The following is a 25,692-nucleotide window of genomic DNA, read 5'->3' on the forward strand; positions in this document are numbered from 1 at the left end:
GAGGGCAGGAGAAGGTAGCTAGGTCAGTGGATTAGTATCACAAATGTTGCTTAAAAACCAAACATAAAACCTCCATGTCAGTAAAAAACGTACAAATGGCCAATACAAGGGAAAACCACTCATTTTCATTTGATACTCAAGTAAATAGAAATTAAGAATGTGAATTCTGGGCGCCTGGGTGGCTCAGTTGATTGAGCAACTGCCTTCGGCTCAGGTCACGGTCCTGGAGTCCCGGGATCGAGTCCCGCATCGGGCTCCCTGCTCCATGGGGAGTCTGCTTCTCCCTCTGACCTTCCCGCCTCTCATGCTCTCTCTCAAACAAATAAATAAAATCTTTAAAAAAAAAGAATGTGAATTCTGCTGCTCATTTTCCAAAGCCCTGCCAGTGGGCTGGGGTGCATGGCGGTCCCGGTGCGAGCACCTGAGGCCGGGGTTCCAGCAGTGGCTCAATGGGGGTGAGGGGGGCATGATGGGGAAGAGAGGCTTGGCAGCCAGAATCTGTGCCGCCGCGGGGACCGCTGGACACAGAGCTAAGGACAGAGGCCGAAGACGTCCAATGCTTCCAAACAAGTGAAAGCAACACCAAACGCCAGGCAACACGGAAATCAGGAAGGCAACGACCGTCGCACGACCACTTAACACAACATCGGCAAAGCCTTTTCTCCCTCACACAGGTGGCGACGGCACTTCCGGTCTTTTTTCGTTTTTTAAGAAAGACTGTATGGACCACGGGCCCATGTGCAAGGAACACATCCAAAGAAGGACAATGGCTGACTTGGGGTGTTTAGGAACAACAGTGATTTTTTTTTTCCACTTCTGTTTTTCTGCAAACTGTCTCTCGCATTTACTGTGTTGTCTACGACGTGTACAGGGAGTACACGATTTCTGTAAAAAGGAAACGAAATGGCAGCAGCAGAGCGCTGTCCCACCTGGGGGTGAGGGCCTCCCGCGGAAAGGACGCGTGCAGCTCACCCCCCAAACCCTCGCTCTGCCCAGCGCCCAGCCCCCCACATCTGCAGCTGCTCTGGGGTCCCCGCACTCTATCAAGGACTCGCGAGAGCCTTCCGACTCTGGGTGAGACACAAGATAGGAAAGTGGGTAGAACTAGTACATGTAATAAATGTTCACGTTCCGTCTTTTTAAAATGTTGTTTTGGAATATAAAACCACCTTCACAACACCCTCAAGGAAGGGCTTTTGGTCCCCTGGCACTTCCCCATGGGCGGAAGTTTCCAGAATGAATGTCCAGTCTCCCCCCCCACCAGAACAGAACTCAGCCTCCAGCACGGCACCAAAACGCACCATCCGCTCCCCACACGTTTACCTCTGTGCCCCCGGCCAGGCAATGTTCTCATTCACCCTGACTGGCCATCTCCAGAATGTTCCACCGTGCATACACTCCAATCTCATCCCACCATTCCCCGACTCAAGGGCATTCTGGTGGCTTTTTTTTTTTTTTTTTAAACCACCATTAGCTGCTTCTTTGTAAGGGGAAAAAGTAGAACAGCTGGGTTCAGAGACAGATAAATTTTGTGTGTTAATAGATAGCGTCCAAGGGCTTCTCCTTCGCCGCCTCCCTCCCCATCACAGCAGCCCGGGGGCGGGGGGCAGGCCTACACCAGCCCTCACACCAGCTTCGAAACTTGTGTGTTTGCCTCCTGCCACAGGACAGGGGAGCCCAGGACTTGTTCTTCTGATGGGAGTCCCTGATTACTCCTGAGGTTAATATTAAGCATCTTTTCACGATCACCAACAACGTGCACTTCCTCTTCTCTGAACTATCTTTCTGGTCCTCTGCTCTGCCCGTTTCCCTCTGGAATTTAAAACATCTTCCTCCTCACAGTTTGCAGAAACTCGATCACAGGCATCTTAAGCATTTAACTAGCATATGTACATGGCAAGCAAATTTTCCTACTCTATTCCACAGAAATGTAATTAAATCTGTTAATATTGTAATGGGTCATATTAGAACATCTGAGCAACAACAACAACAAAAAACCGTGAGACCAGAGCGAGGATACGAAAGGGTGGGCTGGGACGAAGCTCGTGGCGCAGGAAGGGCATCAGCTAGGACTCACAGAGGGAACGCGCACCTGAGAATATCAGCACGTGGCCACCCCAATCCCCCTTCACAGGCACCGACTGCTGATGCATGCAGACCCCCGCCCCCCAGCAAGGGGAGGGTCCCTGGCAGCGCTGACTTCCCTGGTACCCAAGCAACAGCCCACAGATCACTTAGCAACCACCCAGTGGGAGGAAATGGACCTTCCAGACGGTTAACTCCTGAACAGCAGGAACAGCAGGGCCAGATGTGACACGACAGGACAGGGGGTAATCCTGTCAAAAGGGTTTAACCTGGATCTCATCAACGCCTCACCCTCACTCCAGGTCCTGGGCAGCTCCAGGAACAGAGGGAGAACTTCAAGACAGCCAGGCAGCAAGAACATCCAAACCCACGGACCTTCTCCAAGAAATCTGGCCCGGCCTCATCCTGTCCTGATTTGGAAAGACCAAAAGGGCATATAAGGTATTTGGGGGGAAACGAGGAAATCTGCTTAGGGGTGAGCTCTGAAATGACGTCAGAGGGTTCCCGTCAAGCCTCTCGGGTGTGACAGTGGTGTTCTGTTTCCTGCAAGAACGTGCCCGCGCCTGGAGCCGGCAGCTCGAGCCTCGGGAGAAGCGCCAGGCCGCGTGCAGCTGCCGACCGCGCCCACCTCCAGAAGGAATGGGAGAGGAAGGAGCAAACGCCCTCCGAGCCGGTGGTTTCTTCCAAAATAAAAAGCTGGGGAGAAAATCTGTCACGTCTTCTCCTCTATAAATTCTGGGTTTCCTATCTGGCTTAAGGGAACCCTTCATAGCCCCTGAATCTCTTGAGACAATATTCTTTTAATCTTCTCCTGTATTGGATTTTTTTTTTAAGCTTTTTATTTACTTATTTGAGAGAGTGAGCAAAAGAGAGAGAGAGAGAGAGCACGAGGGGAGGGGGGAGCAGAGGGGGAGGGAGACGCAGGCTCCCCGCTGAGCAGGGAGCCCAACTCTGAGCACACAGGGCTCGATCCCAGGACCCTAAGATCATGACCCGAGCGGAAGGCAGACGCTTCACCGACTGAGCCACGCAGGCGCCCCTGAAAGCTATTTCACGGCGCAGCAGCACCTGCGGGCTGAGCCCAAACTTCCTGGGTCTGGTCCTGCCTCCGCCCCTAAAAGCAAGCAGCCCTGAGCACATCCCTTTCCATCTCTGTCCCCCATGTGCCGGACGAGGGGCGGGGGGGGGCACACTCACCCTGCAGGGGTGTCCAGAGAACCACGAAGAAGCACGCAGGGCAGTAGCAGGCGCGTCCGGAGCTCCCACAGGAAGTGAATCTGGTTAGTCGGATGTTTCTGAGATCCCAGATCCGATCCCGCCACGCTTCACTGAGAACCCGGCCACCCCCCACCCTCCCCACCGAGCGCCGCTGCAAGAGCTGTCAGTCTTACGACATTTGCAGCACAAACACCAAGTACCCCGCCGTGTGGGGTGGCACATGCGAATGGTTTAAAAACACACTACGCCAGCAATTTTCATAATAAAATCAGTATTCCAGTAAAACAGAGTCTCGCACTGCCGATCAAAGCCACCGGGCTGCCGGGGCACCGGTTCGCCGTCCTGCGCCACGAGCTCGCGGGGCAGAAGCCGCGTACCGCCGAGGACGCCGCCTGTCTTAGACGCGATGCTGAGCTTTCTCTGGTGCAGGATGCGTGAACACCTGAGGCTCCGGAGATGAGGGAAGGCCTCGCCCTCAGGGCCTGAGCCACGGTCCCCTATCCAGCCACCCGCAGCAAGGGTCACCCGGGGTGGGCCAGTCCCTGCCTACATCTCAACAAGTCACTGGCTCCTCGGCCGCCTCGCCTACCCTTCCGGGGGCCTGATGGACGGAGGGCCACTTCCATGCTTCCCGGGGAGGTTTCCTCAGAGCACAGGGTCCCTCTCCCGAACTGAGCCAGCTGACCCGTCATCAGCACACACCAGAAAGCAGGACACCCGTGTTTTCAATGATCTCCCAGCTCTGACCCCCTGGGGAGGAACATGAACTCCAAGAGGGAGGACAGAGAACCAGGCACCCCCCACCCTCCTGCCGCCCCTCCACGCAGGTCTGCGGCGCGGGAGCAGGGCGGCCGAAAGCCTGCCTTGCCAAGACTCAAGTGGGGGCCCTGCCCCACGCTCCTGCCAGTGAGAAGACACAAGGCCTCGTGACAACAGCTGGCCCCCACCCGAAATGGCCTCCCGACTTCCAGCTCTGCTCCCGGGGGGCGGCGCTGCTGTCAGAGGTCCGCTGGCCCACAGCTCTACCTGCCCGCTGCTCCTCAGGCCAGCGAGCGGCCCACCAGGCTGGGACCGTGGAGCAGGACAGCGCACGGTCATACAGGCAGGAGGGTGTCTGAAGGACCTCCTGTGCCCAGCAGGGCACGCGGGCTGGGTACCGAGCAGGAAGGCCTCCTGGTTGCTGGTCAAGCATTCTCTGTGAGGCCAGGAGGCCTGCGCAAGACTGGCTCAGGGTTCCGTGTCCACAGGGGACACGGCGAGTGAAGAACACAGCAGCTGGGGTGAGAACGCCGAATGCTCTAGGCCCCGTGATGGACGAAACTGGAAAGGGGGGCCTTGGAGCTGGACGGACCGGCCTCTGTCAGGCTGTTTTCTCTAGGGCAGTAACAAACCCCTGGAGGGACCCACTCAGGAGACAGGTAAGGACAAGAGAGCGTTTCAACACGGGTTCAGGGCAGGGTCTTTGTCCCAGAGGTGCCAAGGCTGGGGAGAACGACAGACCTGTCTTCTCAGGTTGGCTGAGGGGGCTTGGAGATGTCCCATCAAAGACATTACGAGGGACTGCCAGCCTCACCTCTGAGCAGACGAAGCGAGGAACGCCACCTTACTGCGCAGTAGGGACGTGGGCTGAGACACAGCAAGAAGCCAGCCCAGAGCTGCTGGCTGAAGGGGGGCTTTATTCTCTGCCGCCTGTCTCCCAGAGTATGCACACATTTACAACCTCTCCGCTACGATATAAATACGGATCCCGCTATCATATATACATACAACTCAGCAGAAATCAAGGACAAAACATAAACTGAAAATCCCTACAAAACAGCCCCTGCCTCAAATGCCAGGACGCAGCGAAGAGGCTGTTGTGACATTTGCTGGTTACACGCATCTCAGCACCACTGCCACAGGTCACGGTTGGAGGGGACCGATCACACAGCCCACCGCCCCTGGTGCACTGGAAGGAGGTCGCCGCGATGCAAAAAAAAAAAAACCCTACCCAGTGACCTTGAACCCTCCTGTCCTGCAGACCTCAAGGGCTGGGCGCGCTGCTCTCCCAAATGTGCACTGTGGTCCAAGCCACGCAGTCAGCACCCTGTCCCCGGACTGTGTGCACCCCGCCAAGCCAGCAGTCCGGGCGACCTCGTGGCAGGCTGAGATGCAGACAGACAGCCAGTCCACAGACTGTGCTGTTCACATGAGTCCTGACCACGGAGAGCTCACCTGCCTGCATGTCCACTCCTGGGTAGAGCCACTAGCCCAGAGCGCAAGGGCCCGTCCTGCAGCAGAGGGAAGGAGCTGGCCATGCCTTTCCCCGCCCGCCGTTCCTCCCTTACCCTGAATTCAGGATCACCCTCCTGCGGGCAATAGAGAGGCCTGGGCCTGAGAGGGAGCAGGGCGGCTGTGTGGGGACGCAGGGGGCACACAGGGGCTGCACCGAAGCGAGCCACACAGAAGCCTGAGGCTGACCCACCCGTAACAAGGCCCTGCCTGCGAGGGGCCATGACAAGCGCGTTCATCTTGCAAGAAGGGGGCCTGGGCTCACACCCCACCTTCCATCCTGGGGCAGAACCACACGAATGTGGCTCCCAAGTATGGAGCGTGAGAACCCCATAACCGGATCAGGGTTTGCAGCGGCGTCCTCATCACAGAGGTGGTCTTCAGGTTTTCAGAAAACGCACCGCCACGGAAAGCTACTACAGAATCAGTCCCTTGTCCACGATCGGTCTGCTATCAATCACCGCGGCTGAGCAGGTGCGCGGCTGGCACAGCCCTGTAGCCTGGCTTGTGGAGAACAGCCGGGCCTGCGGGAAAAGCCCGTTCCTAGGATTATTTCTTAAAGATTTTATTTATTTACTTGAGAGAGATCAAGAGAGCACAGGGGCAGAGGGAGAAGCAAGCTCCGCACCGAGCAGGGAGCCCGATGCAGGACTCGATCCCAGGACCCTGGATCAGGAGCTGAGCCGAAGGCAGACGCTTCGCCGACTTAGCCACCCAGGTGCCCCAAGGCACATTATTATTAATCAATACTTGAGAAAGCAAAGTCAAAAAGGATGCACTTCTGTATTCACTTTTTAGGACAAACAGGTATTCTTTGGTCTATCACCGACTAAAATTAGAGCTGTTCTCCGCGGCGGCCCGGGGCTGCCCGGCTACTGAGCGCTGGAGGCTCAGCCCATCCCTGGAGCGGTGCTGCGGGCAGAGCTCGAAGACAGAGTGAGAAAAGAAAAGAGTGTTAAAAACCCATTAATAACTTCTCATATTGATTGCACCTGGAAATGATGACATTTCAGGTACACTGGCTTAAAGAAAATACAATATTAAAATTCACTTCATTTCCTCTTTTTTTTTTTTTAACCTGTCTTAATACTGCTACTTGAAAATTTAAGGGATGTCTCCAAAACCAGACAGTGCGGGACTGAGTCAGCAGGCAACCAGTCAAGTAACAGCAATGTTGGTTGGTCCATGGGACACACTCCTTGGGACAAGCTGTGGTCCGGGGTCTGGGCCCATCTGCCGGAACTGCAGACAAATCCTGGGGTGGCTCCTCGCCCCGCCAGGCTGTACTAACTTAACCAAACTCTGCCAGCGGAGATTCCAAGTGCCAGGAGGGGCACAGGCCATGGGGACTGTGCAAGGTACACGCACTCTTGTGCCCTCAGTCCCCACGCCCACCCTGCGAAGGCAGCGACCAGCACCCGGCGTATGAGGGACGGGCCAGGACCCAGCACAGGACTGGCACTTCCGAAGGAATGACAACCACCTAAAAGCTCTGCGTGAACCTGCCGGCTTCATTCTCACACCTGCACGAGGGAACGGGCGCTTGCTCACTTCATTTTGGCAACACGGAAGCCAAGACACAGGGGGACTCAGGGACTCGCCGCAGGTCGCGCAGCCGCCAACTGGTAAGTCTGGAATTCGAATCTAGGCAGCGTGATCCCAGAACCAGGTTCCGTAACCACCACCCCAACAGACGAGGAAGGATGCCCAGCATTCGCTCCACCACATCACCCGATGTAAAGCAGTCTAGAATAGTCTAGAAGCCATCACAGAGCAGAGGAGTGCTTGGGCACAACTAAAAGGCACCAAAGCTTCACAGTTCTTCGCACCAAAGGCTCCAGAGCCTTCATATAGGGCCTGATTCACCAAAAATCCTCAGGGCACAGAAGGCCACTGGCCCCTTGCTGGGACGCAGCAGGCAGCAGGGGAGCAGGGCAAGCCCCAAGGGGGGTCCCCGATCTCCCAGCCTCGCCTGCCCCACTGTGCACACAGACACACACACCGCAAGGGGCTGGGACCGGCCCGAATCCCACTCTCCAAGCTGGGGCTCTGGGTTTGCAAGCCATCAAAACATCAAATTAAGGCAAAAGAGAAAGTGGCATAGGCGGGCACACCAACGGTGGCAAGGAGGGGTGCCGACAGACAAGAAAGAGAAAGAAAAACACCCACTGTAAACAAGCACAAAAAACAGTGCAGACATATCCCTCTGAAACCACGTGTCATGGGGTCGCTCTTCTCGGTGCCCAGAGGTCAGCCCGGTCAGCTCCACTGGGGGTCTGGGCGCCCCCCAACCCAACCCAGTGCTGCCTGAGGGCCCCAGGCCATGGCTTCCCGCCAACAGATGGGAAAAGTTCACATTAAGAGATTAAAACTATCTCACATGCCATAGGAAAAGAATAACAAACCAAAAGGAAAATGAATAAAAGACATGAACAGGATTTTAAAAAAAAGCAAATGACCAAAATCGTCTTAATGTTGACTATCACTAGTCATCAAACCAAAACAAAATAAAACAACAAGGAAAAAGGGGCATCTGGGTGGCTCAGTGGGTTAAGCCTCTGCCTTTGGCTCCGGTCATGATCTCAGGGTCCTGGGATCGAGCCCCGAGTCAGGCTCTCTGCACTTCCCTGTCTTTTTCTGCCTGCCTCTCTGCCTACTTGTGATCTCTTTCTCTCTCTGTGTCAAATAAATAAATAAATTCTTAAAAAAAAAAAAAAGAACAATAAAAAAACAACAAAATGTCTTTAAAAGGCACCCTGCAGCCTTTAATTTTTTGTACTTTTTTTTTTAAAGATTTTATTTCTTTATTTGACAGAGAGAGTGCATGCAGCAGAGGGAGAAGCAGACTCCCCGCCCCGGCGAGTAGGGAGCCTGACGCGGGGCTCCATCCCAGGACCCCAGGATCATGACCCGAGCTGAAGGCAGACGCTTAGCCCACTGAGCCACCCAGGCGCCCTGTGTGCAGCCTTTTAAAACAGCGGCAGGCGCTCCCTGCGTGCTCGCTCCACGCCAGGTCCCGCCATGAGCCCCTCCAGGCACACCCTCGGCAAGCCTTATGGGGCACCACCCTGCGGGGAGATTCGGTTATTTACCCCTGTGTCTGCCTAACGCCCAGATCTCACCCAGAGGAGCTCTGCAATCACCAGTTCCCTGAGGGGAGCCAGCGCCGAAGCGCCGGTCAAGGGCTGCGTGCAGGAAGTCAGGCTCAGCCAGGACCACTGCTGGGAGCCTGCATGGCAGACAGGCCGCACCCGATGCCAGAGAACAAAAGACTGAGGTGGTCCAAGGACCGTGTGCCAAGTCACGGCAAGCTGCACAGATACAAGAGAATGCAAGTCTTGAAAGAAGACAGGTCAGGGCGCCTGGGTGGCTCAGTGGGTTAAGCCTCTGCCTTCGGCTCAGGTCATGATCTCAGGGTCCTGGGATCGAGCCCCACATCAGGCTCTCTGCTCAGCGGGGAGCCTGCTGCTTCTCTCTCTCTCTCTCTCTGCCTGCCTCTCTGCCTACTTGTGACCTCCGTCTATCAAATAAATAAATAAAATATATTTTAAAAAATAATAATAAAAAGAAGACAGGTCAAGCACCCGGTGACCTGCCAGTCGCAGCCTGGCAGGAACAAGAACCCCGGTCTCCCAAGTCCCCCACAGGGTTCTACCAGATGAGAGGGACGCAGGGCCTCCCGTTCTCCCTGCAGGATGTTTTCCACCAAAATCCCACCTTTGCCAGGAAATGCCAATGACAAGCAAATCAATCACAGAGTCGCTGGCAGCAGATAAGTGACAGCAGAACACAGACCCGGACTGGGCAGCCGGCGGCACGTACCTCTGGGCACATTCCTTCTACTTCCTTCTCCATCTGAATTTGCTATCATAAGCAGGCATTACTTTGGCCATTTCCACATCTATTTAAATGTTTTTTAAGTATATTCTATGCTGCTCAGGGAGGGGAGAGACCTGTCCCTGAGCCACCATCTGACTGGGGACTCAAGACATCAGAAGATTACAGCAGGAAAGAACTTCGTCCCCCTAAGTTCTCTTTAAGTTGTATTCTAAGCATCCAAAGGTTGAACTGAAGGTCCAAGAGCTTCCCTGAGAGGCACCTTAGGGGGCCTGATGGGCATCCGGTCCGACCCAGCAAAGCTCATCTGTCCGTGTGTCCACCCATCTGTCCATCCACGTCCACAGGGGAGGCACCCGCTGTGCAGCTGGAAAACCAGCTCCCGCTGCTCCAAGTTACTCAATCTAAGGCCCAGGCTTTGCAAACTAAGGAAGAGACCTGCATACCTAGAAAGTGACCCGCCACATGTTGCAAAGGCCTTATGACAACATCCAGCAGGCAGGCAGACAATGCTAAGCCAGGGGACACGGGACCAGCCAACACGTACATCCTCGATCAGGTGCTCCAGCCCACCGCCCTCTCCCACTTCCATCACCCCACGGCTCAGCCCCATATCCCGAGATCACCTTCCTTTTACCCCTCGGCCTGCACGTCAGCGAGGGGTCAGAAGGAAAGCAATTCTGGTTAAACCAATTTCAAGTTACCTGCAGATTAGAAAGAGAAGGTGAGCCAAAGGTCCCCGGCTAGGGGTTCCGGTGATGTCGAACAAGGACACGGGAGTTCTCATGGCCCCACATCTGCCCCCCTCCCCGCCCCCAGGCCTCCACTCCCCTAAGCCTGCTTTTCCAGAAGGGTATCTTTGTTCCCTCCACTCCTGAGGTTCCGAGGTCACGGACTCCCTGCCGGCTCGTAGGGTAGGCTCACGTGCAAAGGCAGTGTGGACACTACGGACTTGCAGATCGGCTTCCCCCCACCTGCTCCCCCACCTCCCGCAGCCTCAAGAGCCTGCTCTCCACCGCCACCTGCCCTAATGCTCCTGCCTCAACCCTCACGCGCCCACCCAGCCCCTGCAGGATTCTGCACTGCCTTAAGTGCTCCCTGGAACATGGTGCGGTGTAAATAAATCAACACAGGACAAAGCATGAAAAACTTCCCAACCAGGGTCCTCTGCCCTGTCCCCCCAGACTCTGTGCCCCAGGCGTGCAGACCAGCCTGCTTGTTCCTCGAACACCCCACCGTACCCTCTCCCTCCCCTGCTGCCGCTGCAAGACTGCTCTGCCCCGGGAGCCCCATGCCTGGCGTACACATTCAACTGAGAAAAAAAAGGTAGAGGAAAGTCAGTAGGCCGAGCTACAGGATGCTTAGGAGCCACGACTGTCTTCTTTGTAGGGGTCTTCCTCCAGGCAGAGAGCAGCAGCTCAATGACAGAGGACAGCATGGAAGGGGGCAGAATGAGCCACCTCTCTGCCTCCTGAAGTTCTACAGCCCGCAGAGGCAGTCTTTCAGTTCCTCTCCTGCGACCCTGAAGAAAGGGGTCTGGAGGACCCTGGTTTTCTTAAAATCTGGGCTTTATTCCCACCACTTACAGACCCCAATCTAGCACCTCCTCCGGGCTGCTCCGTTCAGCCCGCGGTCCAGAGTGCCCGTGTGGCCCCCTCCTCTGCCTCCTCCCAGCCTTCCACTGGGCTCCATGCAACTGGGCCACACAGTAGGAACTAAATAAATGTATCTGGAACAAAAGTGGCTTTCCCCGGCCACTAGCACCCACACAGATACCCTCCTTTTCAAAATTCCTAGAGCGCTTCCGTGCCAAGCCCTACTTCAGCCTCCGGGCCCCCCCCCAGACCCCATTCCCGCAGCTGACTGATTACCCGCACGCACGCCGGTAAGTGACAAACTCAGACCCCTGGGCCCCCATCTCAAACCTACTGAATCAGATCGCCTGCGGGCGGCACCGGAAACGTGTACTTCGGCAACTCCCCCAGGTGGGTGTTACCACGGGCTGGGGACCAGCTACCCTGAGGGAGAGGCAGAAGACCAACGGAGCCCAGAAGACAGCTTCCCTGCCTCCGAAACGGCTGCAACCGCGCTCCACCTGTGTCACAGCATTCCAAGGGCGCTGCCAGGGTCTCGTCACTAGACACAGAGGAAGCGGGATGAACTCGAGCCCCAGGCAGGGCTGCGAGGGAGACTCGCTGCTGAGGCAGGCACCCCCTGCCCGCTCCCTCCAAGCCCTACCCAGCACGCCCTGCCCACAGTTCAGAAGCACGATCCCTCTCTAGCCTTGGCTTGAACCCACCAGGAAAACCTGCACCTGCTGACCTCCGTCAATCCCAGGGAGTAACAGAGCCCCCTGCCCTGGCGGCCGGCCAGCAGCGCCTAAGGAAGCCTTCAAAGGGTGACTTGGCCGTTGGAACGCTCAGAGGCGCTCCATTGTTTAGAAAAAACATCTTGAGAGAAAAACAAAGGGGACAGCAACAAGTCACCAGCTGACCAAACCCAGTTCCTGCCCAAGGGGCAGCCACACAGCACCGGAGGCCACGGAGGCCACGGCGCGCTTCCTGGACCTGCCTGTGGGCTGCAGGGCCCACCGCTGCTCGGACTCCAGGCCCCCGAGGCTGCTCCTCCCAACAACTCATCCTGGCTCCTAGCTCACTTGGCCCGGGCGTCTGCAGGTCCCACGTGCCCAGGCTGTCCCCCAACTGGCCCGAGGCCCAGTTCCTCTGCAGCCCTCTTTCTAGGACATAGCCGGGAGACCCAAGCACATGTGAAGGGTTCCCTTCCCCGCAGACTGTTACCTGAGGCCCCACACGATCCCTCCTTTCTCTGAGCCTCAGTTTCCCCAGCCAGGGAGGGGAGACTGGCTCGGAGGCTCTGCCGGCGGTTCAGTCTTCTATCCCTCTACCCCAGCACCCGGTTACACTTCTTTTATTCCGGAGAACTACAGGATGAGCACCTTTTCTCCTTCCTTGGCCTTTGGTGGAAAAGGCACATTTCAGAAACAGTCTCATTCCACCTCAAACGCTGCCCTGAAACAGGACAGCTGAATGTCCCTCTGCTTCCTCCCGCCCTGGTCACAGGGTTAGAGGCGACGGAAGGAAGCAGGGAGAAGACAGGACGGCAAGGTGCCATCATGTTCCCTCGGTCCCAAATGGATTCTGACTGCGTCTCCTAGGTCACCTTCAGAGCTGGGACAAATAAATCCTTCACCGAAGTATTACCGGAGTGAGGCGGAAGCTTATTATACTCCAGGAAAATGTCATCCCTTCCCGCTAAGAGGCTCGGCCCTCGTAAACACAGACGGGCCTCCTCTGGCTACAGAAGTGTTATGTAACACATGGACCCAGGTCCCGGGTCCTGGCAGGGGGCCTCAGTCAGGTTCACAGGGAAGAGGGAAACGCACGCACGAAGCTGTTCTTCCTCCCCCAAGAAGGGGCTCTGCTACGGGAAGGCTACAGGGAGAAACTGGAGAAGGAGTTTTCTGGGTTGGGTTTTTTTTTTGTTGTTTTTTTGCTGCCTGCCTAGAGCTGGGTGACAAAAGTAGGGAAGCAGGGGTTAGGTGGGCCCTAGAGATGGATTCTAGGAGAGAGGCTGGGAGAGAAGGGAGAAGCAGGAAGAGGTGGGAGGGCCTGCCAAGAAAGAGCAGGGAAGCAGGGATCAGGAGAGCTGAGAACGGATGTGTGCGGAGCAGCTGGGCCTGGTGACAATGAGACATCGGGTCCCAGGATGTCACCGATGGTGATACCAAGCTTCCAGGCTAAGCAGACAGAACATGAGGTTCCAAACCGCAATGGGGAAGTTGGTCATGGGGGAGGGCTCTAAGAAGGGAAATTCTGCCTGTCATGTTGAATTCAAGACTGGGATGAAAACTCAGTGCATCCCAGGAACCGTGGCCTTCATGTCACAGAAGATGCCCAGCCAGAGGCCGCCTGAGCTGGGGTGTGTTGGGGGGGGACGGTCACAGGTCAGTGTTAAGGAAGCTGAAGCTGGATGGGAATCCAGCGGATTCCTGCCCCTCCCTGCTGGGGGCGGGGGGAGTGCTCTGCAGCAGATGTCTTTCTTCTCTCTGTCCCTGTCCCTTTCGTGACTATCCCACCAACTCTCCTCAACAAAAGGAGCTGGGGGTATCTCAGAGCCGATGGGGAACTTCTGCTTCCTCGGAAGGGCAGTGAAGCCACAAGGAATGGCCACTCTCCCTGCCCCACCCGCTTCAGATCTAGGAGAAATATCCGGTCTCCTCTCTTTGGGGCCCTGGGCTCGCACAATGCCATCTCCAGGTCCCCAGCTGCAACGGTGATTCAGGCCATTTACTCAGATCCATGTTAATGAGTTTTTCCTGTCGCCTAATTAGTTCACAGCAAACTCAGCCTTGAGAGGAAAGAGGTAAGAGAGGACTGGGGAGAGGGCAGAGGAAGTCAGACTGGAACGTTCGGAGAGCTCTAAATGGGGTCCTCTACTCCCAAAATACTGAATGCTCCTTCCCGGGCTAGCGGGGCCTCCAAAAGCAGAACGGAAGTGTTCAGGAGAGGGAGCCCCCAGAGCCTCACAGAAGATGAGAACGTGGCCCTAACTGTGAGGCCCAAGAAGTGGACAGGCCCCTGCCCACAACTCCATGTCATCACCCAAAAACCCCTGCAGTTTCCCCTGCATTTCCACTATAGGGGAACCCACCACCTGCCAGTGGGAAGTCCTCCTCCAAATGGAGCTAGACAGGAAGCAGGTGACCCAGGGTGAGGCCCGTCTGCCCCTTGGGCTCTCAAAGGTCACAGTGCCACCAGGCTATCCCTGGGTGCTGCGGGTCCCCACCACATCAGGGGGGCGGGATATGTGCCAGCAGCGTGCACCCACTTCCTCTGCCCACCTTGGCAGCCAAAGTCCTGGGCCCAAGAGCCTAAAGAAAGGAGCGCTGGGCAGGGCAGTGGCCCGGGCTTCAGGCATTTGACGCCCGAACCGTGTCCATGGAGGTCGGTCAGCTCCCCGCAGTCCCGCGCCCGCCTCCCGAGCGGTTCCCGGGTGCGCGTGCGACCCGGCGAAGGCGCGGATGTACCGGCCAGCGCCTCCCACGCGGTCGCGCCGCCGGAGCCCCACGCCAGGCCCGGCCCGCGCCCGCCTGGCAGCGGCAGCGTAGGGGGTGTGCTTCGGGAAAGGGCGCCGCGGCGAGCGCCACCCTCCGGGGCCCGCAGGCGCTGGGCCCGGGAAGGCTGCCATCCACTAACGGGAGGCTCGATCCCCCGCCCCGCCGCGGGGCAGGGCCGGGACAGCGGCCCCACCTCCCGGCCCGCCGAGGCCCTCCGCTGCGCCCACCTTCCCTCGCCAGGCCTGGCAGCTCTGGCCCCAACCCCCCGGACCTCTGCGGCTCTGAGCGCACCTGTCCCGGGAGCGACACCACCCTCGCGCCCTGGAGCACTATGAGCAGAAAACGTGTCGCCTGGCACGGGACCAGCCCCGAGCCCCGGTGTCCCCGGACGACATACAGCGAAGCCTGGACGACCGCTCTGCAGCGCCGGCTATCAGCACACCGCGTGGCCGGGATCTCAGGCGCGAGGACCCCCGACGGGGAGAGCGTGGCCGAGCCGGGCCACCGCGCCCCATCTCCCGCAGACCCCGGCTCCGCTCACCCTCGATGGAGATGACGTGCTCCCGGATCTGGTTCTGCAGCGCCAAGTCCTCGATGCGCTCGATCAGGTCGTAGATGGCGTAGATATTGGGATGCACGGATTCGAAGCGTTGGATCTCGGCCCGGATGGCTGCCGAGTTGGAGAGCGCGAACTGCTGGGGGGGCCCGCCGGCCAGCTGCTGCGAGGGGCCGCCGCCGCCCCCGGCCCCCGGCCCCGCGCCGCCGAACTGCCCGCCGCCCCCCGCGCCGCCGCCGCCGCCGCCGCCGCCGCCCCCCGGCGCCGCCAGGCTCGGCTGCTGCTGCGGGCTCTGCCCCCCGCCCGCCTGGAAGTTCATGGCTCTGGAGCCGCGGGGCCCGAGGCGGGCCCGGCCGGGGCCCGGGGCGGCGCTGCGGCGGCGGCGGTGGCGGGCGGGCGCGCGGGGCTGGCGGGGCCGGGACTACGGAGCCGGCGGCGCGGGGCTAGCGCATGAGGCTGGAGGCCGGGGGCCGAGGCCGGGAGGCGCCGCCGCGCACGCTGTGGCCGCCGCTGCAGGGCGCTTCTCGGCGCCGCGATCCCGCTGCCTCGGAGAAGCCTCCAGCGGCAACAACAACGGGACCGGGAGCGCGCGGCCCGGGCCCTCCCCCCGCGTCATGCGCACGCACCGCCGCCCCCGCCAGCTCCGGCACACGCAGCCCGAGGCCCCCTCCCCGCCGCCCCCGCCCCTCCTGCGCGCCGGCCCCAGCGCCCCCGCCCCTCGCTCGCTCGCTGGCTCTGCAGCCTCCACCCCACAAGCCGCGCGCTCCAGCCCCGGCGCCCGGGCCCCTCCCACCCAGCCTTGGTCCTTCCGCCTGCTCTCCAGCCCCCACCCACACCCGCCTTGAGGGCCACCGGCTCCAAGTGGACAGCTGCTCTGGCCTCCTCCCGGCCCCGGCTGTCTCTTTCGCCTCCCTGCTCTGGTCTGGGTGGGGTGTCCGATCTTGGGGCAGTGCCCGAGCAGTGCCTTGCGCCTGAAGGTAACTGATGAACGCGGCGGACGGCAGAGAAGGGCCGCCAGCCCAGGCACAGCTGCGCCTCACTTAAGGGGTCTGGCCTTTAGGACTGCACAGGCTCCCCTGTTCCCGCCCGCGATCATCCCTGGAGAACGCCTTGTCCCCGGGGTTCTCTCTCTGATGGTCTCCGGGTCTCTCCACTGCGGGCTGCAGCACAGAGCCTGGAAATCTGGGTCCCCAGCTTCTATTTCCACTTCTTGAGAGCTTCATCAGCAAGGCCTTTGGAAATGGCGCTTTAAACAACAGCCCCTCGCTCATCTTCAGGCTTCTCCTAGAAGATTCCCCTCTGGGACTTGGATGGTTTACCGTCTGCCGCGCCCCAGACCAGCTGGTACATGGGCAGAGAAGAGAGAGGAATCCAAAAGGATCCCTTCTTCCCCCACTCGCCCCATTCAAAAGATTCAACAGAGCCTGCATGGCTCTCTTATTTGTCCTCAACCCCTTGACCATCTTGTGTTTTTGTTCACTCCTGGAGGGGCCAGGGAGCTCCCTTCCATGTTTCGATTTCTCTGCATCGCAATTGCCAAAGCTGTCTGCGGTCCTGCTAGTCAGTGGTCATCCTCAACCTTTGCAAAAATGCCTCTAAGACAGGGTGTGTGCTGGGCCCTGGCCCCAGCCAGTCAGCCTCCCAGGGCTGTGCCCAGATGTCCTCTGACACAATTGACATATGTCAGGCTTTTTATACACACTTTCATTTCCCAACCCAAGCTGAATCTTTTCCTAGCAAAGAGTTGCCCCATCTGGCTACTCATACAACTCTGCCCCGGTACCAATGTGGTCACCCAAGTGTCTTGTACCATTGAAAGAGCCAGGGGCGCCTGGGTGGTTCAGTCGTTGGGCATCTGCCTTTGGCTCAGGTCATGATCCTGGGGTCCTGGAATAGAGCCCTGCAACAGGCTCCCTGCTCAGGGGGAAGTCTGCGTCTCTCTCTCCCACTCCCCCTGCTTGTGTTCCCTTCTCTCGTGGTGTCTCTTTCTGTCAAATAAATGGGTGGAATCTTATTTAAGAAAAGAAAAGAAAAAGAAAAAGAACCAGATGTGAGCTTTTCAACACCTGGGGCTTCCCTAGCTCCTAAGAGATTCAGGCTTATCTACATGTTGGACCTTACTGATGTCTTGTTCCTTCTCTGTGCTTCATGTGCAAAATACAGTGATTGAGCAGAACACCTAGCTCTGATGCTGTATAATTCTGAAAGCCACAACAAACATCTCTTTTAGATGCTTAACTAGAACTGGCAGCAAGAATTTGCACCAGGTAGCTCCCAGGAGAAATGCTGAGGGAAAAGAGCTTCTCCTATGTGTTGCACCAACAGCCAGCACAGATCTGTGTTAGGCCTGGTGGGATCGTCTACGTATCTCTCCCCTATCATCATCAAAAATGAGCCATGTGAGGGCAGGGACAAGTTCACCTGTGTGATTCACCATTGTATTCCCAGCATCTTGCACAGTGCCTGACATATAGTATAGATTTAATAAATGTTTCTAGAATAAACGAATGAATAGGAGGGAAAGAACTAGAGAGAAGTTAGATCTGCATGTTATACATCTAAACTGATTTTCCCAAGGCAGTACCTGTTCCCACTTGGGGTACCTGCTTGGACGAGTAAGCATGAACTGTGGAAACACTAGGGTACGTGGCTTTTCCCCAGGACTGGCATATAAAACCCAGCACATGAGATCTCTGTGGCCCAGAGGAAGGTAGGAAAAGAGCCATCGATATTAGCGGGCCCAAGCCAGGCTGAGGATCCAAGTCCTCTACACAGTAACACACTAAGAATGTAGTTTCCAAGCCCAGAGTATTGGTGTTATACTGGGTAACTAGGTACTCGTGTAATACTAGGCAAACAAATACCTAGTGTGTAATGGCTCCCTTACACCGTTTCCATACTTGTTTAATAAAACGCTTAATTTCTTCCTTACAATTTCCTTATGAACTATGTTTTAGGAACAAAGCAATTACGGATCAAAGAGATTTCATGTGCCCCCAAGGTCACACAGTTAATAAACACGGGATAAGAGATCAGCATTTGTGCCAGATTCCAAGGTCTGTCTTCTCGCATAGTCTTACAGGGGCGGTGTGGAGGAAGGGACCAAGGAGACAGGGCAGCCCAAGCTACTGTGGCCAGCCCCGGCGATGAATGTCCTCAGCCAACCTGATGGGACAGCCCATGGGTACCGGGCTCTGAGCCAAAGAGTCAATTTAAGGGGCCCACAGTGCCTTCTGGCGCCCACTCTGACATAACAACAGACCACGGTAGGGGCCACCTGAGCGCCCCAGAGCCTGCATCTGGAAACACGGGTGCTCTGACGTGTTCTCGCTGACGTCGGTTTTTAGAGTGACAGATGCCCTGGATGCCAGCGGGGGAGGTGGCGGGTCTTCCTGTTGCCCGGACCTCAGGAGAATGGCATAACCCTTAAGCCCGCCCCCGCGGCCACTCAGCGACTTGCGGTCACCACGACTAGCCTGCGGATCCCGGCACGTGGGTCAGCAAGGCAGAGGGCGGGAAATGCGCACCAAGCGGGACTACAAGTCCCACAATGCTTCGCGAGGCGGCGGCAGGGAAGGAGGGGGTGCCTTCAGGTGTCCGCGACCTCGGCGCCTCCCGCCCGGAAGTGCCCGAGGGTCCGCTATGGAGCTGGCGGAGCCGGGCGGTGAGTCCCCGCGCGGTGACCGCGCCCACCCCACCGCCCCGGGCCCCAGCTGGCTCCCGCTGGCCCCGCCCCGGGTTCGCCGGTGCCCTCCCGTGGCTCCGGGGGGCGGGAAGATGGGAGGGATGATGGAAGAGTTGGGGGTGGGGAGGGCCAAGTCTCGGATTCCCGGGCGGGATCTCGGGGCCGCTTGCGGACTGGGTTTGGGAGAGGAGGCGCCGAGTCCGGCCGCCGCGGGGTGGGGCTTGAGTAGACCCGAGGGGTCAAGTCCGGTGGGGGGATGGCAGCTTTCGGAAGCTCCGAATTGCCGAAGGGCGGAGATTGACGTATGGTGTGGGGAAGCCTTGGGAAGCAGTCCCCTGCCGCGGGTGCGGTTTGGTTAAATGATAACGGGGGTGGAGGTGGGGGACATAGAACCCCATTTTCTTCCCCCCTTGCAGAAACTTTAATGATGGAGAAGTAGATAAGCTTTGGGGTGAAATAGACGAAGGAGAAGGTGAACTTTGGGATAGTAGATGGAAGATTAGGTAAGCTTTGGGGTGAAGTTTGCTGAGGGTTGAATTTAGGGGAGAAGTTGCATAGAAGATCAAGGCCCTTACAGCGGGACAGGGTTTGAATGAATTGGGGAGATGGTTAGGACCTAGAACTCGGGTTACAAAAAGGTAGGACTTGGGATTTGGTTATGGGAAGGGGCACTGGAGGGAAATTTGGGACAGCCGGGTTTCAGATCAGTATGAGCCTTAAGGTGGAGTGTGGGTAATGGGACAGAGGAATAAGGACTGGGAGAGTTTGGTGGGGTGGGGGCAGGAGCCTGTTGGAGTGAAGTTGGCCAGCGAGCCAGCCCCTCATGGGTTCTTTGTACCTCTCCAGCTCAGTAAGGTGGCAGGCAAGGCAGGTGCCATGGCCTTGATTGAAGGGGTGGGTGATGAGGTGACCGTCCTTTTCGCGGTGCTTGCCTGCCTTCTGGTGCTGGCTCTCGCCTGGGTCTCAACACACACTGCGGAGGGTGCCGACCCACTGCCCCAGCCGTCAGGGACTCCAGCAGCAGCACAGCCCAGTGAAGCCATGGCGGTCACCGGCAGCATCAGAGGGGAGGCCCCCGGATCCGAGACCCCCAGCTTGAGACACAGAGGTCAGGCTGCACAGCCAGAGCCTGGCGTTGGGCTCTCAGCGACATCGACTTCACCGGACTCCCCCCAGGAGCCCCTCGTGCTACGGCTGAAATTCCTCAACGATTCAGAGCAGGTGGCCAGGGCCTGGCCCCACGATACCATTGGCTCCCTGAAAAGGTAAGCCGGGATGAGGACAGGAAAGAAATTCTAAAGATTGGGGTGGGAGGCATTACAGACCCAGAAGGGCCATCAGAGAGATCTGAGACTTCCCCCTCCTGCAGACGAAGGAACTGAGGTCCCCACGTCATTCCCCCTATCATTCCCCTTATAGCAGGAGGGGACCCCCATAGAGGCCACCACCTGAGTGCTGGGTGGAGGCAAAGGTGAGGGGTGGGAGTGTTGGTCTGGGCAAGGAACCAGGATTGCCTGAGGCCTGCTCTCTTACCCAGGTCCCTCTCTCCTCAGGACCCAGTTTCCCGGCCGGGAACAGCAGGTGCGACTCATCTACCAAGGGCAGCTGCTAGGAGACGACACCCAGACCCTGGGCAGCCTTCACCTCCCACCCAACTGCGTTCTCCACTGCCACGTGTCCACGCGCGTCGGTCCCCCACACCCCCCTTGCCCACCGGGGTCAGAGCCAGGCCCCTCCGGGCTGGAAATCGGCAGCCTGCTGCTGCCCCTGCTGCTGCTGCTTCTGTTGCTCCTCTGGTACTGCCAGATCCAGTACCGGCCCTTCTTTCCCCTGACCGCCACTCTGGGTCTGGCGGGCTTCACCCTGCTCCTCAGTCTCCTGGCCTTTGCCATGTACCGCCCGTAGTGCCTCCACGGGCTCTCGGAAGCGCTGCTGGCCCCTCTGGACCTTGCTCCCCGCGACACAGTGGGCGCTGTTGTCTACCCAGGCCCACCTCTCCGGCCTGCCTCTTCCCGCTACCCTGGAGCCCAGCCCTGCGCAGCAGAGCGCTCCGGGAGTCGGCTGAGGTCCCCCCTTGTGACCTCCATGCCTCTGGGCCACCTGCTGGGGCTGCTGGCCCTCGGCCCCCACTGACAGTCAGCTCCTCTGGGTCAGGCAGCTGCTGTCACTGCCTTGGCCCCGGGCAGAGCCGGGCTACACCCCTGGGCCCTTCTTAGAATCCTGCCAGGACCCAGCCACCTCTAGTCCCTAATAGCTCCTTGGGCTGATTTGAGGACCTAAGGACTGCGGGGCGCTGGGGAAGGGGAGCTGGGAGGGGCAGAGGGATTGTGTGGAACATGTGCAGATTAAATGACTGTGAAGTTTTCACTCCTGGTGTGTGTCCGGGTGTGTGGCCCCGTGGGGGTGTTGAGCAGGGACCTCTTGCCCTCTGGGAGGAAAGGCGTGAAGGACGCAGACCGGGCCCTCCCCGGGGATCCCAACATCATACCACCCGCCGCCGGCTTCCGCTCTCCCTTCGCTCCTGCCTTAGCGACCTGGCCTTTTGGCTCCGCCCCTCAGCCTCCGGCGCCGCCCCTCCCCGCCCCGGCTCGGCGCGCGCAGCTTCCCGGAAGTGGAGGGCGGGGCGTGCGACGCAGGGGCGCGCGGGGCCTGACGGGAGCCACGTCTGTGCTGGTCGGGGGCTGAGCCGCGATTGGCGTCCGGACCGCGGTCCGGGGGTTGCTGGGAAGATGGCGGACTCGGTGGCCTGCCGATGAGGAGGCCGCGGGGGGAGCCCGGCTCCCGGGCCCCGAGACCGACTGAGGGAGCGACCTGCGCGGGGCCTGGGGAGCCATGTAGGGGTGGCGCCTACGGGGCGGGCTGCGGGAGGGCCGCGGGAGTTGGTGTTGGCGACCGTGACCACGGTCTCCTGGCGTTGCCGGGCCGGGGTGGGTGTGGGGGCCCCTGACACCTCCGACTCCGCGCCATTGCAAAGCTGCGCGCTCGGGCTCCACGGGCGCCCTGCGAGGTGGGCGCTGCGTTCTCGTTTCACGGGCGAGGAGGCTTGGGCAGAGAGACGAAGCCACTTGTCCAAGGTCATGCAGCTGGTAAGTGGGAGCGCCCAGCATGGAACCCAGGACCGCCCGGCTGCCGAGCCCGCGTTCCACCCTCCTGGCCGCTGCCGCCTCCTGCGGGAGGGGGAGGTGGTCGGGAGGGCGTATCGACAGGGCAAGCTGGGCTCCAGGCTGGGCACGACCACTAACCCGACCCGTGACCTCGGGCTTAACCCGTTTTCCTCTCTGGGCCTTGGTTTCTCCACCTGTGAAATCGAGGTAGTGCCAGCTCTGCCTGCCACCTCGGAGGCGTGTATGGAGCGTCAGCGGAGATCCGTAGTGCATGTGGACTTGCTTTGTAAATAGCCCTGTGCTGACTCCACCGAAGGTGCTGTCTCAAAGGATGGAAGGAGGCAGAGAGGGGCGGGCGGGGAAGAAGACCAGAGCAGCCACAGGGAAGGGTGAACATGAGTGGGTTGCCCTGACCCCAGGGCCCCCGGAATGGGCAGTGAGGTCAGTAGAGAGCCGGTTTTTCTCCTCCTTGGAGAAAACCTCACCCCCTTTTCTGGGCTGCCCCTCAGGGTCTCCGCCCAACTCCATGCTTCGAGTCCTGCTCTCTGCCCAGGCCTCTGCTGCTCGGCTGTCTGGCCTGCTGCTGCTCCCGCCAGTACAGCCCTGCTGTCTGGGGCCCAGCAAGTGGGGGGACCGGCCTCCTGGAGGAGGCCTCCATGCAGGCCCTGTGCAGGGGCTACAGCGGCTTCTGGAACAGGCGAGGAGCCCTGGGGAGCTGCTGCGTTGGCTGGGCCAGAACCCCACCAAGGTGCGCGCCCATCACTACCCTGTGGCACTTCGTCGTCTGGGTCAGCTCTTGGGGTCCCAGCCACGACCCCCTCCCGTGGAGCAGGCCACACTGCAGGACTTGAGTCAACTCATCATCCGAAACTGCCCCTCCTTTGATCCTCACACCGTCCACGTGTGTCTGCACCTTGCAGTCTTACTTGGTGAGGAGGGCGTCTGGGGGGTGGGTGTTAACGGAAGAATAGAGAAAGACCATAGAAGACCCAAGATCACTGACAGAATTCACCTCTTGGGCTTTGCCAGGAATGGCGCATGGCCGGGCAGGCTCGGTGCTGCTCCCCCGTATCCACAGCAGACAGCAGGAGTCCAGCAGCATTCGTTCCAGCTTAGCTAGGGGTGCCAGCCCTGATTCCTTCCAACACAGTGCTCTAGAAAGCCACCACTGTTTGTCACCGTTGGCGTGCGATGAGAGCTTACTGCCGTGTTGGTGTGAGGTCTTTCCCCACAGACTGTTCTGAGACCTCACAGTCACGTGTTATTTCACGTTTCTCCAGTGCTTCTGCTCACACTCTAGCAACCCTTCCATCCAGAACACGGAGACCCGAAAGGTTGGGAATCCAGCAACTGAACCCCATGACTGGAACAGAGCAGCACCCCGTTACCAGGGCTGCCTCCTCTGACCCTCTCCCTCTCAGGCTTCCCGTCAGATGGGCCCCTGATGTGTGCCCTGGAGCAGGAGAGAAGGTTCCGCCTCCCTCCGAAGCCACCTCCCACTCTGCAACCCGACCTGTGCGGTGGGCAAAGATTGGAAGCTGCTCTGAGCTGCCCTCATCTCCTGAGGCGTCCCCGGCAGCATCTCATCCGCAGCCTGGCAGGTGCTGGAGGGGACTGAGGGCAGGTGGCGGGAGGGGCTGAAGACAGGAGGCGGTAGGTGGTGGTGTCTGGGCTGAGTGGATCTAGTCGAGCACTGGCCTGCGGGTCCAGCGTGACGGGTGTTCTTCACAGAGGCCAGGCCGGAGGAACTGACTCCCAACGTGATGGTGCTCCTGGCCCAGCACCTGGCCCGGCACCGGTTGCGGGAGCCCCAGCTTCTGGAAGCCATTGCCCACTTCCTGGTGGTCCAGGAAGCCCAGCTCAGCAGCAAGGTGGGATTGCCTCCCGCCCTGCCATGCTCCTCTCCTAGCCCTCCTCAGTGTCGGGCCGGCCCCCTGTTCAGCTTGACTGGCTGCCTGCCAGTGGACAACCAGCCAGGCTCTGTGCTCTGTTCCCTCCCCCCCACCCCGGGGTGTCGTCTTTGCTCACCCCCACCTGGCTTGTCCACCCACCCAGCGTGTATGCCTGGTTCTCTGCAGTTCTCCGCACTCGGCGCTGTCTTAGCTTCGTTGAGCCCACTCCTAAGGCTTCGGGGCCAGACCCCACAGCGATGTCTCCATTGGTTTGATTAATCCCATGGGGCTCAAGACACTGGTTATGCTGTCGAACTTCTGGTGTGTACGTCGGGGTAGAGGGATTGTTCTGCCTTTACAGAGACCTTAGAAGCTCGCAGGCCAAGCCTCCCTGAGGTTCAGCTTGTGAAGGATCTTGGAGAACTGTTTCGTGCTGGGTGAAGGGCTGCTCTTCCTCCACAGGTGGTACAGAAGTTGGTCCTGCCCTTTGGGCGGCTGAACTACTTGCCCCTGGAACAGCAGTTTATGCCCTGCCTTGAGAGGATCCTGGCTCGGGAAGCAGGGGTGGCTCCCCTGGCTACTGTCAACATCTTGATGTCACTGTGCCAGCTGCGGTGTCTGCCCCTCAGGGCCCTGCACTTTGTCTTTTCCCCAAGTTTCATCAACCACATCTGCGGTGCGCGGACGGGAGGGCTGGCTGGGACCCTGGCGGCCAGTGGGCAGAGTAACTGGGGGTGGGAGTCAGCTACCCGCGAGCCTCAGTCCTGCTTTCCCACAGGCACCCCTCACGCCCTGATTGTGCGGCGCTACCTCTCCCTGCTAGACACGGCCGTGGAGCTGGAGCTTCCGGGATACCGGGGTCCCCGCCTTCCCCGAAGGCAGCAAGTGCCCATCTTCCCCCAGCCACTCATCACTGACCGTGCCCGCTGCAAGTACAGGTGGATGGGGCAGCAGGGGAGGGGAGGGGACCAGCCCGCAGGAAGCACAGAGTAGGAGAGCCAGGGGGACGCCGACCCATGCTGATGCGCTCTTAGAAGTTGGGAAGAAAAGAAGGGGGCGGTGCTTGGGACATCAGAAGCGTTTGCCCAGGGTCCAGCCTCCTGAGCCTTTCCCTGTTGGTGTTTGCTCCCTGTCCTGACTCAGTCACAAGGATATAGTGGCAGAGGGCCTGCGCCAGCTGCTAGGGGAAGAGAAGTACCGACAGGACCTGACCGTGCCTCCAGGCTACTGCACAGGTGAATTCCCGCGGGGGGTGGCTGGCCAGGATACAGAGCCTTGGCTGGAAGCCAGTGGCCCTCTCTCTCCCCCCTCCAGACTTCCTGCTGTGTGTCAGCAGCTCTGGTGCTGTGCTTCCCGTGAGGACCCAGGACCCCTTCCTACCCTACCCTCCCAGGTCCTGTGCCCAGGGCCAGGCCGCCTCCCAGGCCACTACCCACGGCCCCGCCCAGAGGTAAGGGAGGAGGGCGGGGGAGCCTCCCTGCCTCTGTGGACACCCGCCTGAGCCTCCGTCCGCCCCCTCCAGGGTGGTGCTCATGCTGCGGGAACGTTGGCATTTCTGCCGCGATGGCCAAGTGCTGCTGGGCTCCCGGGCCCTACGGGAGCGGCACCTGGGCCTGCTGGGCTACCAGCTCCTGCCGGTGAGACTCCCCACCGTCCTGCCTCCCCTCTGCCCAGCCCACAGACCATGTGGGTAACCCGCTGCTCCCCTCCCCTGCAGCTACCCTTCGAGGAACTGGAGTCACAGAGAGGCCTGCCCCAGCTCAAGAGCTACCTGAGGCACAAGCTCCAGGCCTTGGGCCTCCGCTGGGGGCCTGAAGGGGGGTGAGGGGCGTGCACATGGGGCTCAGGATGACGCCCCCCAATAGGGGGGTGGACAGTTTGCACTTTGGCTCTCTATATTTTGGTTTCTCATTAAAGTCCCTTTCCTTCCTCATCGCGCATCTTGTGTCTGGGACAGGGAGTGGGCT

The 25,692-nt window shown here is 59.2% G+C and overlaps 3 protein-coding genes across 10 annotated transcripts in view; 2 read left to right on the top strand and 1 right to left on the bottom strand.

The window, feature by feature from the left end:
- AGAP3 (ArfGAP with GTPase domain, ankyrin repeat and PH domain 3) overlaps positions 1-15,804 on the bottom strand; it is a 52,217-nt gene extending 36,413 nt beyond the window's left edge. Inside the window, exon 1 of one of the 3 annotated variants that reach the window (XM_045086374.1) lies at positions 15,030-15,804. In XM_045086374.1, coding sequence (XP_044942309.1) covers positions 15,030-15,363 — 334 coding nt within the window. In that variant the 5' untranslated portion in view covers positions 15,364-15,804. The remainder of the gene's footprint in view (positions 1-15,029) is intronic. The other 2 variants (XM_045086376.1, XM_045086377.1) reach the window with 2 other exon arrangements.
- A 2,784-nt stretch (positions 15,805-18,588) lies between these two features.
- On the top strand, positions 18,589-21,096 carry TMUB1 (transmembrane and ubiquitin like domain containing 1). 3 transcript variants are annotated; one of them, XM_045086380.1, is made up of 4 exons: positions 18,618-18,708; positions 19,146-19,232; positions 19,576-19,994; positions 20,283-21,096. In XM_045086380.1, exons 3-4 carry the CDS (start codon positions 19,606-19,608, stop codon positions 20,632-20,634), a joined length of 741 nt encoding a protein of 246 aa, XP_044942315.1. In that variant the 5' UTR covers positions 18,618-18,708; positions 19,146-19,232; positions 19,576-19,605; the 3' UTR covers positions 20,635-21,096. The 3 variants fall into 3 exon arrangements, with proteins under 3 accessions (XP_004766012.2, XP_044942315.1, XP_004766013.2); XM_004765955.3 differs by lacking the exon at positions 19,146-19,232 and having other exon boundaries at positions 18,589-18,708; XM_004765956.3 differs by having other exon boundaries at positions 19,146-19,994.
- A 266-nt stretch (positions 21,097-21,362) lies between these two features.
- Positions 21,363-25,658, top strand: FASTK (Fas activated serine/threonine kinase). Of its 4 annotated transcripts, none has more exons than XM_004765961.3 (10): positions 21,363-21,563; positions 22,343-22,762; positions 23,255-23,434; positions 23,565-23,704; positions 24,188-24,401; positions 24,504-24,663; positions 24,869-24,960; positions 25,040-25,175; positions 25,248-25,362; positions 25,443-25,658. In XM_004765961.3, exons 1-10 carry the CDS (start codon positions 21,482-21,484, stop codon positions 25,548-25,550), a joined length of 1,647 nt encoding a protein of 548 aa, XP_004766018.2. In that variant the 5' UTR covers positions 21,363-21,481; the 3' UTR covers positions 25,551-25,658. The 4 variants fall into 4 exon arrangements, with proteins under 4 accessions (XP_004766018.2, XP_044942313.1, XP_044942314.1 ...); XM_045086378.1 differs by having other exon boundaries at positions 21,364-22,149; XM_045086379.1 differs by having other exon boundaries at positions 21,364-21,815.
- Positions 25,659-25,692: the final 34 nt, after the last annotated feature.

This window comes from Mustela putorius, unplaced genomic scaffold, assembly GCF_011764305.1.
Source record: "Mustela putorius furo isolate JIRA1106 unplaced genomic scaffold, ASM1176430v1.1 tig00000929_pilon_pilon_pilon, whole genome shotgun sequence".
Lineage (NCBI taxonomy): Eukaryota > Metazoa > Chordata > Mammalia > Carnivora > Mustelidae > Mustela > Mustela putorius.

Coding starts and splice junctions, on each gene's coding strand:
- TMUB1 (XM_004765955.3), top strand. CDS start 18,595: ATGCTTCGCGAGGCGGCGGCAGGGAAGGAGGGGGTGCCTTCAGGTGTC. Junction 18,709..19,575: donor GGAGCTGGCGGAGCCGGGCG/GTGAGTCCCCGC, acceptor GTACCTCTCCAG/CTCAGTAAGGTGGCAGGCAA. Junction 19,995..20,282: donor ACCATTGGCTCCCTGAAAAG/GTAAGCCGGGAT, acceptor CTCTCTCCTCAG/GACCCAGTTTCCCGGCCGGG.
- FASTK (XM_004765959.3), top strand. CDS start 22,105: ATGTGGACTTGCTTTGTAAATAGCCCTGTGCTGACTCCACCGAAGGTG. Junction 24,402..24,503: donor TTTCATCAACCACATCTGCG/GTGCGCGGACGG, acceptor GCTTTCCCACAG/GCACCCCTCACGCCCTGATT. Junction 24,664..24,868: donor CGTGCCCGCTGCAAGTACAG/GTGGATGGGGCA, acceptor GTCCTGACTCAG/TCACAAGGATATAGTGGCAG.